This window comes from Metschnikowia bicuspidata, assembly GCF_001664035.1.
Source record: "Metschnikowia bicuspidata var. bicuspidata NRRL YB-4993 chromosome Unknown METBIscaffold_4, whole genome shotgun sequence".
Taxonomy (NCBI): domain Eukaryota; kingdom Fungi; phylum Ascomycota; class Pichiomycetes; order Serinales; family Metschnikowiaceae; genus Metschnikowia; species Metschnikowia bicuspidata.
The window spans coordinates 169,796-184,643 of NW_017387734.1; the positions used below are offsets into that span (position 1 = coordinate 169,796).

The 14,848-nt window shown below is 52.2% G+C and overlaps 5 protein-coding genes across 5 annotated transcripts; 1 reads left to right on the forward strand and 4 right to left on the reverse strand.

Annotated features, from left to right (window-relative positions):
• Positions 1 to 363: 363 nt before the first annotated feature.
• Positions 364 to 2,580, reverse strand: DPB2 (DNA polymerase epsilon noncatalytic subunit; the record flags this gene model as incomplete). The annotated part of the gene is made up of 2 exons (XM_018858920.1): positions 364 to 1,978; positions 2,339 to 2,580. The coding sequence occupies 2 exons, from the start codon at positions 2,578 to 2,580 to the stop codon at positions 364 to 366; spliced, it is 1,857 nt and encodes a 618-aa protein (XP_018710766.1).
• Positions 2,581 to 3,454: 874 nt separating this feature from the next.
• Positions 3,455 to 4,054, forward strand: METBIDRAFT_43866 (uncharacterized protein; the record flags this gene model as incomplete). The annotated part of the gene is made up of 2 exons (XM_018857708.1): positions 3,455 to 3,751; positions 3,998 to 4,054. Coding segments are annotated over 2 exons (354 nt in total), but the record flags the coding sequence as incomplete, so codon positions are not given.
• Positions 4,055 to 7,248: 3,194 nt separating this feature from the next.
• METBIDRAFT_12291 (uncharacterized protein) lies at positions 7,249 to 8,982 on the reverse strand (the record flags this gene model as incomplete). Its single annotated transcript, XM_018854205.1, has 1 exon — positions 7,249 to 8,982. One exon carries the CDS (start codon positions 8,980 to 8,982, stop codon positions 7,249 to 7,251), a length of 1,734 nt encoding a protein of 577 aa, XP_018710768.1.
• Positions 8,983 to 9,304: 322 nt separating this feature from the next.
• BGL22 (Bgl22p) lies at positions 9,305 to 11,749 on the reverse strand (the record flags this gene model as incomplete). Its single annotated transcript, XM_018857668.1, has 1 exon — positions 9,305 to 11,749. One exon carries the CDS (start codon positions 11,747 to 11,749, stop codon positions 9,305 to 9,307), a length of 2,445 nt encoding a protein of 814 aa, XP_018710769.1.
• A 950-nt stretch (positions 11,750 to 12,699) lies between these two features.
• METBIDRAFT_44129 (uncharacterized protein) lies at positions 12,700 to 14,838 on the reverse strand (the record flags this gene model as incomplete). Its single annotated transcript, XM_018857745.1, has 2 exons — positions 12,700 to 13,158; positions 13,240 to 14,838. The coding sequence occupies 2 exons, from the start codon at positions 14,836 to 14,838 to the stop codon at positions 12,700 to 12,702; spliced, it is 2,058 nt and encodes a 685-aa protein (XP_018710770.1).
• Positions 14,839 to 14,848: the final 10 nt, after the last annotated feature.

A 14,848-nucleotide genomic window follows, 5' to 3' on the forward strand; every position in this document is an offset into this window, starting at 1 on the left:
TCATCTTTCATTTCCTCTTCATCTTTCATTTCCTCTTCATCTTTCATTTCCTCTTCATCTCTCACTTCCCTTCACTTCCCTTCATCTTTCATTTCCTCTTCATCTTTCATTTCCTCTTCATCTTTCATTTCCTCTTCATCTTTCATTTCCTCTTCATCTTTCACTTCCTCTTCATCTTTCATTTCCTCTTCATCTCTCACTTCCTCTTCATCCCTCACTTCCCTTCATTTCTTCCATTTCTTCCATTTCCTCCTCCCTCCTCTCCTCCCTCATCCCTCCCTCGCCGCCACAGTCCGCGACGGCGCAGACAAACCGAGCACGCAAGCCGGGCGCCCGCACCGGCCGCCACGCCCAACAGCGGCCCTAGAACAGGAGCTCCTTGTGCGTATACCTCTTGGTGCTCGGGCTGTACTCCGTGTAGTGCGCCGTGCGCACGTTGTGGTTGCTGATGAACGCACCCACGTTGGCCGTCTTGCACCCGTTGTAGGTCACGTCGAACGGCTCGAACTGCGCGTCAAAGAGCGCCACGGTGGTCGGGAGCGGCTCGAGGCGCATCGCGTGCTGGTAGGCCGGGCTCACCGCGCGCAGGCCCCGGAGGAGCGGCTGGAGGCTGCCCTGGTCGAGCAACGTCTTGACCAACACCCGGGCCTGGCGGACCTTGGGCAGCAAGGGCGGCGCCGGGTCGGGCGGCGCGTCGGGCCCGGCGGCCGCGGCCAACGCGAGGTCGCTGCGCTTGAGCTTGGCCATGACGTCGTCGCGGAACAACACGATCTCCTGCGACACGTAGTTGACGCGCATCGGGTTCCAGCCGAGCACGAGCGAGCCGCGCGGCAAGAGCCGCTCGAGCCGCGTCACGAACACGCGCGGCACCGGCGTCTGCGGGAGCGTGCCGCCGCCGGGCCGGCCCAACGAGAACGTGGACTGCCACGGGTCGCGGGCGCCCGGCACCAACACCACCGTGCACGTGCGCACCACGAGCGGGCACGCGGCGAGCATCTGCGCCATCCAGTCGAAGCCGGCCTTGTACGCGTCCGAGCGCGCCTCCGCGGTCACGGAGCCCGTGGCCGGCGTGAGCGCCTGCGAGCAGAACGAGCCCGCCAACACCACGGTGACGTGCGTGGCGCCGGCCGCGCCCGCCGCGGCCTGCTCGTCGCCGAGCTGCTCCTCCAACACGGCAAAGAGCCGCGAGAGCGCGGCCCGCACGCGCGGCTCGTCGAGGTGCACGTTGCAGTCGGCAAGCACGAGCCGGTGGCCGTGCAAGGTGCGCTCCACGGCCGCGAGGCGGCGGCGGAGCGCGCGGTCGATCTTGCCGGGCGCCCGGGCGAGGGTGCCCGGGAGGCCCGGGGGCGTGCCCGGCGACTCGAGGTGCATGCCCATGAAGTCGAGGTGGCCGTACGCGTCCAAGGCCGCGTCGCGCGGCTCGGCCACCGGCTGGCTGAGCACGGACACGTGGAAGCAGCCGCTGATCTCGTCCGCGGCGCTGTGGCGGCGCCCGCCGGCCGCGGCGTAGATGCCGTCGGCAATCACGAACATGCCCGGGCAGAAGAACGAGCCCGGCGCCTGGGCCGCGCGCGCCACGGCGAGCTCGATGCGGTCCGAGCTGTCCTCCAACACGAGGTCGCCGCTGGCGTTGCGCGCGAGGAGCCCGAACAAGCGGAAGCGCGAGCCGTCGCGGCCCAACACGTTTTTGACGAGCGTGAGCTCGGGGCGCGCGGGCGCCGCGCCGGCGTGGCTGAGCGCCGCCACGCTGGAGAAGGACGTTTTCTGGAAGCTGTCGTCGCGCGACATGCGGTCGCACATCAAGAAGTACCGCTGGCGGAGGTGGTCGGTGGCGGCGCGGAGCGTGGGCCGGAGCCGCCGGCCGGCCGCCTCGCGCGGCGAGAACTGCCGCCGCACGCGGTCGAACTCGAAGTTGGGCTGCGTGTCCGGCGTGACGAACCGCACGAAGTGGCGCCAGTCCAAGGCCTGGGGGGGCTCCCTGGTGGTGTCGTTGGTGTCGTTGGTGGCCTCTCTGGTGTCCCTGGTGGTGTCGTTGGTGGCCGCCCTGGTGTCCTCTCTGGCCTCCCTGGTGTCCTCTGTGGCCTCCCTGGTGTCCTCCCTGGCCTCCCTGGTGTCCTCCCTGGCCTCCCTGGTGTCCTCTGTGGCCTCCCTGGTGTCCTCTGTGGCCTCCCTGGTGTCCTCTGTGCCCTCCCTGGTGTCCTCTCTGGCCTCCCTGGTGTCCTCTGTGGCCTCCCTGGTGTCCTCCCTGGCCTCCCTGGTGTCCTCCCTGGCCTCTCTGGCGGCCTCCTTGATGGCCCTGGTGTCCTCCCTGGTCATCTCCTGGATGATCTGCGTGCACCCCGGCCCGTCGATAAAGAGGCCGCGGGCCTGCTTCTTCCACTGCTTGGCGAGCTCCTCGAGGAACTGCTGGGCGCGCGGGCCGCGCCACTCGGCGCCGAAGCGCGTGCTGAAGAGCTCCGCGAGCACCACGAGCGCGTCCGACTGGAGGTTGAGCCCGTGTTTTTTGGAGAGCACGCGGTAGGCGACGGGGCGCACGTTGGACGGCTGGAGCTTGATGGGGAGCAGCGTGGGGCCGGTCATGGTGTGCGGCGCGGGGTGTTTCTGCTGGCGCTTGCGCGGGCTCGCGGGGGTCGTGGTGGGTTTGGCGGGGGCGTGGCCGGGTGGATGCGGGCGCTGGGACGGTCGGGCCTGTGGTGTTGAGCGTCGCTTTTGGGGCCATGGCCGGCCTGATGCCCGCGGCACGCGTCTGGCAACGAGGGCCTATGCAGGAGCACGGCCTCTGACGGTAGCCGTTTCAATAAGGCGACTTGTTTCGTGGTGTGTGGCATTTGGGGCCACGGGATCACGCGGGCCACGGGGCCACGAGGATCACGAGCGCCACGAGCGTCTTTGTGTGAACGCCCAGTAGTTACAAGCAAAAAAGAGCAGCACGTCTTTTTGGTGGGTGACAATGCTCGGCCTTCGACGGACGTCTCGCCGCTGGTCCTGCGTCCGAGCGAGTCGGTCGTGCGCACTTCGCGGGCCATGCCTGGTGGAATGAGACAGCCTTCTACAAATAAGTCTGGCTTAGTTTCACGTATAGGTATACGTTTACTAGGCTTTTCATCTTCATTAGAAGGTTTCATTAAAGCTCACAAATCACTATAATTTTTCTTGTCTGACTTATCATTCCCGCCCTTCGGGCCGGCATTGAAGTCATAATCAATACTACGATCATTCCGAGCCCGCGGATCTTTCTTATATTGATCTTCAGCGGTTACTTCCCCAAGTTCCGCATCGATATATTGAATAAATTAGGTATTAAAGTTAAAGATTATTGAATCAATCTTCATGATGATAATTTACGTTCAAAAATGATAAAACATCTGAAAAACAAAGGTGGTATATATATATTAATTAATAAGTAGCACATAATTATTGAATAGGTTCAGCAGATAAATATAATATTTATTGAAGATTCACTAATCATGTGTTAAATTTACACGGTAGTAAATTAGTAAAAAAAGCTGTCTCAAAAGATGGTTTGAATAATTTTATATTTGCTATATTAGAATATTATCCTTATAATGATAATAATTTAATTACAGAACCATTACAAAACAGAAAATATTTGTATGAATTAGAAACAATGTATTTGATATCATTAATGCCTAAATATAATATATTAACAGAAGCAGGTACTAGTATAGGATATAAACATACGGATGAAACTAGTGAATATTTAGAATCATTATTTACTAATGAGCGTCGTGTAAGGTCCCTGGTATCAGCTTGACACTGATGGTCCTTGTAAGCGCATATATGGCTATATGTACTTCCATTACTGTGAGTTCCGTCAGATACCATTCTAGACAACTCATAGAATATTCTTTCGAGTTCTAAAGGTTCCGTCCACGTGACCTCTGGGTAAAGTATATAAAGGTGGAATAGAACTCCTGTAGAGTTCTAGAGAAACCAGTGATCAAATAGTAATACATAACGCCTATGTCCCGTGAAGTCCCTAACACGTCGTTTATTATTAAGTAAATTACAATCCGAACGTAAAGGTCAATGATCTATTTCAAGTAAAAATAAATTAAGAGAAATAGGAGGCAAGATTGTTAAGAGCAAAATTACCTTCTAAAAATCCTATGGACTCAAAGTTCAAAAGATTACTTTATGTAAGATCTGCGGATGATTTTGTTATTTTAGTTATTGGATCCAAAGAAGATGCGATAAATATACGTAGTAAAATTAAAAATATATTAGAAGATAGATGTAAAGCAATAATAAATATAGATAAAACCCTGATAACACAAATCAGAGAAGGTTTTGACTTTTTAGGAGCCCATATTTGGAAACTTCATAACAAAGTATATAAAGTAGAAACTACTAGTCGTTATGGTAAGAAGTTTACTCGGTTTGTACCTTTAAAACTTTTGATCACTGCTCCAATACCTAAGATAATTAACAAATTTATTGAAAATAAATTTGCAAGAAGAAACCATTTAGGGTGTATTTTAGCTTCGGGTCGTAAGGATATGATTCTTAAGGTTCACCTTTCAATTATCAGATACAGTGGAGATATGAAATTGAAAAAATGAAAATGGAGAAGTGGAGAATTGAAGATCTGATGAAGGAACGGAGGAATGGGGAAAGGAAGAAATGAGGAAATGGAGAAATGAGAAAATGAAGAAATGAAAATGGAGACATGAAAATGGAGACATGAAAATGTGGAGATATGATGAAGGAATGAAGAAATAAAGACAGCTTGAAGAAATAGGCATCTATGAAGAAATGAAAGAATGGGGAAATGAAGAAATGAAGACAGCTTGAAGAATTTGACATATGCGAAGACATGCATGAAGATTTGGAGAATGAAGATATAAATGAAGGAATGAAGAAATGAAGATATAATTCGAGAATTAAAGACATATAAAAACATTTTTGAAAACATGCATGAAGATACAAATGAATACAGGAATGGAAGATATGAAGACAGTATGGAGAAGTAGGTATATATGAAGAAATGAAGAAATGAAGAAATGGAGAAATGAAGACACAAATGAAGGCATATATGAAGAAACAGACATGTATGAATAAATGAAGACACAAATGAAGACATGAATAAAGACATAAATGAAGAGTTACCCATATATGAATACATCAACGAATAAATCAAGATACCAATGAAGGCATCAATAAGACATATATGAAGAAATAAAGACATATGAAAGCAAACGGGAACAGAAAAAGGAGCTTAAGCAGTCAGCAACTGAGAGCTTGGAACAAATCGTAAAAGAACCTGGCTTCGTTCTGGTGGCCCTATTCTGCATGCCAGACCCGCCACCCCATGTGCATTTTGCGGCCCAGAGAACACCCCGAACCACAACTGATCACGACGTGGCGTCCAGTCAACCGACATCAATGGTTTAGTTCCACAAAGTATGTTGAGCACTCCACTACTCGTTGAAGGTTAGCCTACCTCTGCAACTTGCCATGTCGGTCACGTGACGGGCCTCGGCCGCCGGCTGCAAAATTACTGTGTTTCTTAAGTTTGTTTCTACTTGAAAGATACGGCAGGTCAATTTTTTGAATCGTATCATACCTTCGGCTCGCTAACATCAAAATTAGGCATCCTGCCCCCTTAAGCTCGTTGGTGGGGCTTTCGTGGACGCTCCAATCACGAGCGTAACCTGGCCCTGACAAATCCTTAGTCTCTGTCTTCCCACATCGTTCAAGAAAATGACTGTTTTTTACGTGCCTACCGGGCTGTTCGGCCATGGCAGACGACTCCTAATCATTGTTCTAGCCCTTCAATTCAGGCAACAAACATGCCTCAGCCAAAATAGCCTGGTAGAAGCCTTCTTCCTTTCATAGACAATCAAAGCACTTCCCAGGAGAACCGCTCAATTCTCCGGAAAACTTCTACCTATATATGCTAATGTGAATGTGGCCGCAGATGATTGGCCGAATCGCGTGTTTCATTTTCCTGCTGATCCTAAATTTACCGTATGTCCGAGTCGTGGCATCTCCTCGAAGTTGCATCCACCGGGGATGGCAAGAGACGTTGAGCCAGCGTATGCATTCTGAATAGGCCTCGGTTAACGCTTGAACTCGTCCGTGGTGTCGCCATCAAAATCACCAATAGAAGAAGTGTGGTCCTAAGTGTTCTACGAGCTACCAACAGGGTAATTCTCGGATTTTCGAGAAGCACACGTTGTGTCTTTGATAAGCCTGGGTTTTTATTGAAGTGTTTCTTGCTTTTAACTTTCCTGTACTCCTCATTCTTCCCATATCATCTGCCCATAGAATAGTTTATTCCATCATTCTAGTGTTGCCATATATGAAGCCATTCCGTTACCAAACATTTCTCATCACACTGCAGTACAACTCGAGTGACCTTTTATTGAGCGACCTCTGGCCCATCCTACAGAGAGCCATCGAATAAATTCTCGTTTCAGTCGCTTGTTTCAGTTCCATCGTACCTTTTCAGCACAAAAATCTACCCCACACACGAAACGTGGTCCATGGATTGAAGAACTATTCAATTGGCCTAGTCACAAGCTTTAAGAGGGATTTCAGCATACCCAGCAGTTCTTGAGCAACAAACTGTACCCGCAGCGCGTTTTACAATCGTACAATATTTACATGCCCAAGTCTGGGTAGATCTACACCTACAACCCACAGGCCGAGCAAAGCTGCTAGCTCATGTTTCAAATCATTCAAAATACACGCAACAGACTCATTGCAAAAAAGGTCTTATGGGGGCAAATATATCTTGTTTCTGTTGCTAAATCTGGTGTCATGATACCACGTCAAGGCCTTCGTCCGGAACTATGAACCCTGTCTCACGATAGGTCTACACGCTCCCGTCATTACTGCAGTGCTTTTCATTGCGGTGCTTGTCTTGACTTTGTGCTTATTTAAAGACCCTTTCGGAAGCCCGCTTCCAGCACTTCTTGTTCCGAAATAGAACCAATACTGATGTTTCTCAGCCTTTTTCACCGAGTCAGAATAAAGTAACATACTGATATATTAGCGAATTGAATAGATTTGAACTGTCGTCTAGGCTAGCGGCGTCCAAGCACAAGGCCTGAACAAAAAGCGCTAGTTAGGAAAAATCCCGGATTGTGGACACTCAACAATACTTCAGACCTGCTCAATGTACTGCTTACCGACAATCCAGGGTAAATAATCGGTTGAATAACCCTGGTCCTGATCCTCAGGTTCATGGTGTCCCCAATATACCCCTTTTCTGTGGATTCGTCACCCACATTCTCCAGTGCTATTTTCTGAGTCCACCTTCAATATTTGACTGATTGTCTCTGCAGCTCTCATGGCTCTGTTGATTTCACGGTGTGATAGTTTGAGTTCACGCTTACGCAAAAGAGCCACAGCGTACAGCGTGAGTGCATCAACGTACTTGTTAATCTCTTCATGCGTCAGCAAGTCCTGGAGTGGACCCAAGGCTTTGAGCAGGCGCATGGCTCTTTTCGCCTGGCGCGATTTTGCTTGCTCCTTCCCTTCATAAAACTCTCGAGTAATTTCAAGCGACACTTGGATTCCTTCTAGTCTTGCCGCGCTGTAGAGTATTTTTGCCTGTTGTGGGTCGGCGGCTCGGCACTCTTCAAAGTCGCCAAAGAACTCTTTGATATGCGAGAGCTTGGCGATTTTGGTGGATTTTTGGAGAATTGACTCGTCCTGCAACTCCGCCACAGAATACCGGAGTTTCCGCAACTTCTTCGCCTTCTCGCGCTCGGGCAATATGGTAGACTCGCCTAACACCTGTATTGCGTTTTGTATGTCGTCGCACAATGAAGCGATGTCCTCGTTGGCGGTGCTTCTCAGTCTGAATGCATTGAATGGCGAATCTGCTTCTGGTTCTCCGTTCTTGTCCGAAACGGACTTCCTTGGTTTGAGCCAATCGCAATCGCCAGAGAAAATATCTTCGCTGCCTGTAAAATCTCTGTACGCCATGAAATGTTGCGCCGGCTTTTCCAGGTCAATGCTCCGTTTGAGGCTGTCAGCCAGCTCCTCCTGTCGTGTGTCAAACTCGCTTTCACGAACGCTTAACAACGCTTCCTTTTCAGCAAGCCGCTTGCTGCGCTCCTCGAGCTCCGCTTCCAAGCGATTCTGTTTCTCAACCAAAGACCCGTATTGGCTAGAAAACTCTGCCTGTTTTTTCTCAGGCTCGGCTGACTGACTTGATGCTTTCAAAAGGGCGGATTCTTCTTTGAGCGCGTGAATCTGGGCCTCGAAATCTCTCTTTTGGAGATAGAGTCTCCGCTCATAGTCATCTTTGATCTCACGGGCCAACTGCAGCTTAAGCTCAAGTTGCCACTGAAGCTTCTGCTTTTCCTGCTTATGTTTGTTTTCGCGTATAGCCAAATCGACCTCGTCGATATCGTCGGTCCTGGAAGACAACAATGGTGGTTTTGCCAAGTGCGTCGGCAAAGACAGGTGCAAACTTGGGTGGTCAATCAAATCAGCCATAGAGCGCCCCAATGCCGAAGGCTCCCGAGTCAATTCCGAATTGTCCGGAGTAGATTTCTTTGCGGCTTTCGCAGAGCCAAATGAGGCTAGAAATCCAGTGATTCGACGTGCGAGCTGGCCCACGCGGGCACCAGTGGTGTGGCTTTTGCTCACTTTATAACTAGGCGAGCTTCCTTTAGAAAACAAGCGCTTTGGCGTGAAAATCCTTGGTAAACTTGAGCTTTTGTACAACAGAGGTGCAATTTCGCTAGCGACCAGGGGAGATCCCAGCAAGTTTTTGATGGGCAGCCCAAATGCGCCAGGCACTGAGGAAATGGTGTTTTTTGAATGGGCCTGCAGCTCATATTTTTCTGCCAACAGTGTACGGGGGGCTCTGGGTCTGGAAGTCTGGTCCAGGATTGAGTCTGACCGTATGCTATTTTGCGAAACCAGGTCCAGTCTCGCAGTATGACTAGTCTGCGATTGGCGGAGGGCATACTTTTCTGCTAGCGACACCTTGGCAGCCATGGTTAGATGCGATTTATATTTAGTGGGAGATATAGGAAGAATGTTACAGAAAGGGGAAAGGTCAAGAAGCAGCGTAAGAGCCCGAACTAGGGCCTGGGAGCTGCGGCTTGCAAGTTTCGGCTTTCTTCAAAAAGGCGCGCACAAACGAACACGCGTCGGGCCATCGCCCCGGCCCGGCACCGCGCGGCTGAAGGCACCTGATAAACGGAGCGGCAACTGATATTCATCTCTCCTCACCCAGCTATGATTATCTCCCTTTTCTTCTTCGTGTGCTCTTCCCTTTATCTTTACTTCTCATGATTTACCTGCGTGGCCGTCTCCTTTAACTTCCGATCTCGATTTCACCAACAAGCTCAACTTTTCGACTGGAGCTGGAGATGTAGATCTTGTATGTTCCTGTCTGAATGATCCATTGCTGGCTTTGTGTGTCCCAGATACTCAAGTCTCGATGAAGAAGTTTGAAAGTGACCACAGCTGACAGCTTTGGGTTCAAGAAGATCTTCTCGAAGCCCCGAAGCGCTTTAGGCGGCGACGCGGCAATCGTCGAAGGTACTTCCACGTACAACTGCGACACGTAGGCCCCAGCCGTGAGGCCTTCATTCGACACCAGAACCGTGACCTCGTAGATTTCTTCCCATAGTGCCAGGTTGCCTCCAAGTCCCCCGCCGGCCAACGGTGGCTTTGACGGGTGCGTGGGCGAGTACCCCTTTGGATATTCGAAGCTCTCGTCCTCCTCGATCATGCGTACGTTTTCATCATATAGGTATGGGTAGATATGTCCCGGGATGGTATCAAACTCATCGTAGGGAAAAAGTGCGTCCTCCGGATCACACACATCGTCTTCTATGGTGGGAGACACGGGCGAATAGTCGGCCGGAGAAATGAGATACTCGGTGGGCGAATTGAGTTCCTTGATCTTAAGATCAAATACCAGGAACTTCGTGTACGACAACCCGTACCCGAACGGGAACCGGGGCTTCATTGAATGCTTGTCAAAAAACCGGTAATCCAAGTAAATACCACGGTCAAAGATGTCCTGCGGCTCAGGGCCCTCATTGAGATTTTCAAGAATGGGCACGTAGTGCAGGGGTTTCTTGGCTATAGTGAAGGGGAGTCGGCCGGATGGGTTGACCTCGCCAAATAAAACTTCCCCCATGGCTTCACCCGCGTACTGGCCCAATGGCGCCGCAAACAACACTGCTACCACGTTCTCGTGTTCAATCCACTGCTCCATATCCACAGGTCCTGTAGCGGTGACCACCACCACAGTTTTGCGGCACCGGTCCGCCACGTGCTGGATGAGCTTGTCGCCGTTGTTCCATAAGCTTACATTTTTGCGATCACCGTAGTTGCCGTCCACCTCAATGTACCCTTCACCTGAGTACGCACTGACAATTACAACGGCCATGTCTGCATAGTCAGCCTGTTCTTCGGCCTGCGGGAGGTTCCAGTTGTCGGTGTTGTAGTCGACCGTGATCCCTCGGGCGATGGCCCGCTCCTGGATGGCCTGGAACGGCGTCACCACTACCGGATTGCTGACTGCGGCGGAGCCCCAGCCAGACGTCATGATTCCATCCGTGCATCTCTGGTCTTTGCAATTAACGCCCCGCTTGTCTGTGTTTTGTGCGGACCCGGCAATAAGCAATCTGCGAACCCCGTTCCCCTTGTCGATGGGCAAGTGGTGTCCGCTGTTCTTTAGCAACACGAGCGCCTCGCGGGCCACCTCCTGCGCAACCTTGTCGGAGAACTCCGACCGCGCGTCAATGTGCCAGTTCTGCTGAGAGATAGGTCCGTAGTGCTGATACGGGTATTGTTGACCGTAGGTGTGTGCCGTCCACGAGCTGAAATTTGGGATGTCTTCTTCGGATGGCAAGCTAAGACTTTTGGCGGAAAAAAATGGGACCAAAATCCGGGTTACCATGTCGTTTAGCCGCTCCTGTGGGATAGTTTCGTTGTAGATGGCACGCGTCAAAGACGCCCCCCAAAATGAGCGTCCACTCAACCACTCGTCGAAGATCTCACCTGGCATCGACATGTCAAGCCCTGCGAGCGCAGAGTCAACGCCCGTATGCTGCGCCCCCCAGTCTGAGACCACAAAGCCTTGAAACCCCAATTCCTCCTTCAACAAATAGTTGATCAAGTATGAGTTCTCACACGCATGTGTGTTGTTGACCTGATTGTACGAGCAGAGAATACCACCCACACCTGCGTGAACGGCATCGGCGAACGGCCAGAGATACACCTCGTGCATAGTGCGGTCGCCAATGTTGGAGCTGATGGACGACTGCAATCTCTCCCAGCCATTACTGTCCCACTCGCCGACTTGCCGGAAGTGCTCCTGCTCGTTGGCCACAAAGTGTCTAGCGACAGCCACAACGCCTTCCATTTGTATTCCTGCAATCTGAAGTGCGCCCGCTACACCTTGTAAATAAGGGTCTGCGCCAAAACTTTCCCAGTTGCGACCGCCCTGAGCTTTGAGCCCGATAGGCCCGATGGTAGGCGAGAGCGCAATATGTACATTTTTGTCTTTGAACTCGCGGCCCTCGGCTCGGCCCTTGAGCTTCATAAGCTCCTTGTTGAATGTACTTCCCGTGGCAAGCCCAGAGGGGAAGTGGGTGACAAAATCTGTGAACCGCACGCCGTTGGGCCCGTCCTGTAAACAGAGACTAGGGATGCCGAGCCGAGGTACGGAACCTGTATTTCCCACACATGGGCCAGAGCCCCAGCCAGTTCCTGTGGTAAGATTGACCTTCTCAGGAATGGACATTTTCTCGACGATTTTGCGGGTCTTCTGAAACGCCTTCAGCCAGGCAGTCTCGATACGGCCGCATAAGGCTGAATTAAGTTAGTATTCCGATGAGGTAGAAAGTTTTCCCCATTGTTATAAACCTGTAACGATTGCGAAAACAAACAAATATCCAAAGTCGGCTTGGAAATAACTTGCAAAATTTCCAATCGTGGGGAATCAAAAACTGTATGGTTACATACGGCTGGGGTAGTGTGGAGGCAGCGTATAGTACTCCAGGATGTGGGTTTCCGCCTGGTATAAGAATGGGTTGTCTTCGTGGAGTCCTCTCTTGCTCAACTCATGGAGCGTTTCATTTGCAGTATAGCCTATATGGCTGAGAATTTCACCGTGCTCCAACAGCAGAGCCAACTGGAACAGCCCCGTGATAAACACTAGTGGGATTATCAATGGCTTCATCATGTGTACCAAAAGTAGAGCTGAGGAAAAAAAAAGATAAATGAGGTGAAAGAAGGTAAAGACACCAAAGTTTTTCGGGCCTGACTCTCTCTGTGCGTTTTGCGGCGCCACAAACGCACCCGCATTCGCAAAGCTGTTGAGGGCCTCGCTCGCCAGAAAACAAGTCGGATAGCGGGCCTGGGTTCATGGATTTGCGAAATATGCGAGCTTCTTCTTTTCACCGACGCTGCACTCCCACTTAAAGCTTGTATAGATCTTCGATTAGTCGCCCACTTTTGTTCAGTTTCTGTTCAACAGAGTTCTGCAAACGACGATTGTGGGTTCTTATAAATGACTGTTTCGGTTGAGTGGATCTTCGTCAAACGAGTTTTAGTAAAGCTACATCTCATAATCACCGGGATATTGCAAAATCTCACTTTGAAGCTAACAATATCGTAGTTTGACAGTTTCTCCCCTGGGCTTCCCTCGTGTGAATCCACTGGTTATGGATTTGAATGCAAGGCCTTTCAGTACTAATGGAACCCCTCCACTTGTACCTGCACAGGCGTGATGACATTAGGGGCCAAGTTTGTTAGTGGGGCTGAATCGATATCAATCCGAGCCATCGTGCTGGAGCTCTTGAGTGTGGATGCCAGGCCATTGAGATGCGCGTGTATCATTGGAGACAGCAACTGCCGTGCCATGGGTGGCATTTTAGGTGTCAGGTAGTGCAGCTGGTTGCACAAATTGGCATTTGGGAGAAGGGGCTTGATCGTCTTGGAAAACTGCCGCGCGGACGGGCTTCCGGGGCCGCTGTCCCCTGGCATCAGCCCCGGTGCTGCCGGAGACGTTGTACTGGATGTGGAGGACGCTGTGGTCATAACACTGGCGTGCTTCCTGTTGGCAAATGTGTTCTCGAGGTCCTGGATGTTGAGCAGCGCAATCGATTCCAATACGTCGCCCGCCGATTTGCTATGCTTGTGTGAAGATTTCTTAGACTCGTTTGCATCATTTGCGAGCTGAAGATTGAGATGGTTTTTCCGCTGTAGAGTCCTTGACGAGGTAGGCAGCACCGGTGCTGCCGGGTGCAGCTCGCTGGATTTGTCGGCAAAAGTCGAGACAAGCTTGTCTTCCAGACCCATGACCTTGTCGAAAAAGCGTCGTGCCGAGTCTGGGTCGAGAAGCATGGCCCTCTCGAAGTACCCGGGTCTGGAGTCGTCTATTTTGATGGAGTTTTTCGGCCTCGCCGCGTTGAACAAATTGAAGAGGTCTGCGCGGTAGGTGCGATGCAAGTTGTTGTTGGACACAAAGACATTGTTGAGTCTGGAGTCGGGCTTGGCCGCCTGTCTCACGAGAGGAAGCACCAGCAGCAAGTCGCGCAACATGTTGCGGCGCAAGTCGATTTTCTCGAGCGCGGGCAAGCCTTCCACGCCGGCAAGGTGCGTGATCTTGTTGTTGTTCAAGTTCACGGTGACGAGCTGGGCCAAGTTGTGGGGTAGCCTCTCGAGCGACGTGATGTAGTTGTCGGCGAGGTTCAAGTACTTCAAGTGCGGGAGGTGCTCAAGCCCACCCGGGAGGTCCTCTAGCAAGTTCTTGGCCAAGTTGAGCTTGACGAGGTTGGAGAGCGGGCGGAACACGTAAGCCGGGATCTGCGTGATGGAGCTCTCGGTGACGGTGAGCTGCTTCATGTGGAGCCACTTGCTGGCCGGCAACGGCGCGGGGTCGGCGGACGCGGGCCGGCCCAGCAGCCCCGGCAGCATATGCAGCATATGCAGTGTGTTGTCGAGAGCCAGCGCCAGCCTGTTGTCGAGGCGCGGCACTTGTCGGCCCGCGCCCGGGAAGACGGAGGTGGCGGTCATGGCTCGTTTGCGGAGCGGCGCGGCGAACGGGGCCGCCGCAGCGGGGTCGGGCGGCTCGTCGCCTCTTCGGGCCTGGCGCCGCATGCTGAAGGACAGGCGGCCATGCTCATCGTCGGAGACCAAGGTGTGGAGCACGTCGGCGAGCGAGGCCATCTTGGAGTTGCGCACAATGAGGATGCGCAAGTGCTCGCTGAGCGTGTGCCAGCCGTAGACCTCGTTGGGCTCGTAGTCGACCAACTCGAGCACCTGGAGGTTCTTGAACATCTGGAGCGGCACCAGCGTGTCGCAGGGGTACTCCTCGTAGCCCGCCACGCTGTTGATCTTGGTGTGCGGGCTCAAGATCAAGCACGGGATCTTGGTGAACGACAGGTACAAGTACTTGACGTCCTTCTGGATCACGCGCGGGTCCTTGCTGAAAGAGAACGACATCCAGTAGACCAGCGCACTGGAAACGATGGTCTTCATGGAGCTGATGGACGACACGGACCGCGCGTCGCTCTCGAACGTGCGCTGCGACCGCGCGTTGTTGGCCATGAACAGGATGAACGTGTGCTCGTGGTGCGGGCTGTCGAGCTTGACGTTGAGCGGGCCCACGTCCACTTCTAGCGGCAGCGACGCGATGCGCTCCGTGATGTAGTAGAGGTGGTGTGTGGAGAAGCTGGGGCGGAGCGGCTTGACCGAGGCCCGCGTGCGCTCCTTCAGGAAGCAGAGGAGGCCGTTGGCAAGAGCCTCCTCGTTGCGGCGGATGTACGAGGCCAACCGCTGCACATAGACGTCGCCTGAGATGGACGACTCGTGGTCAAAGGCACCCATTTGTTGGGCG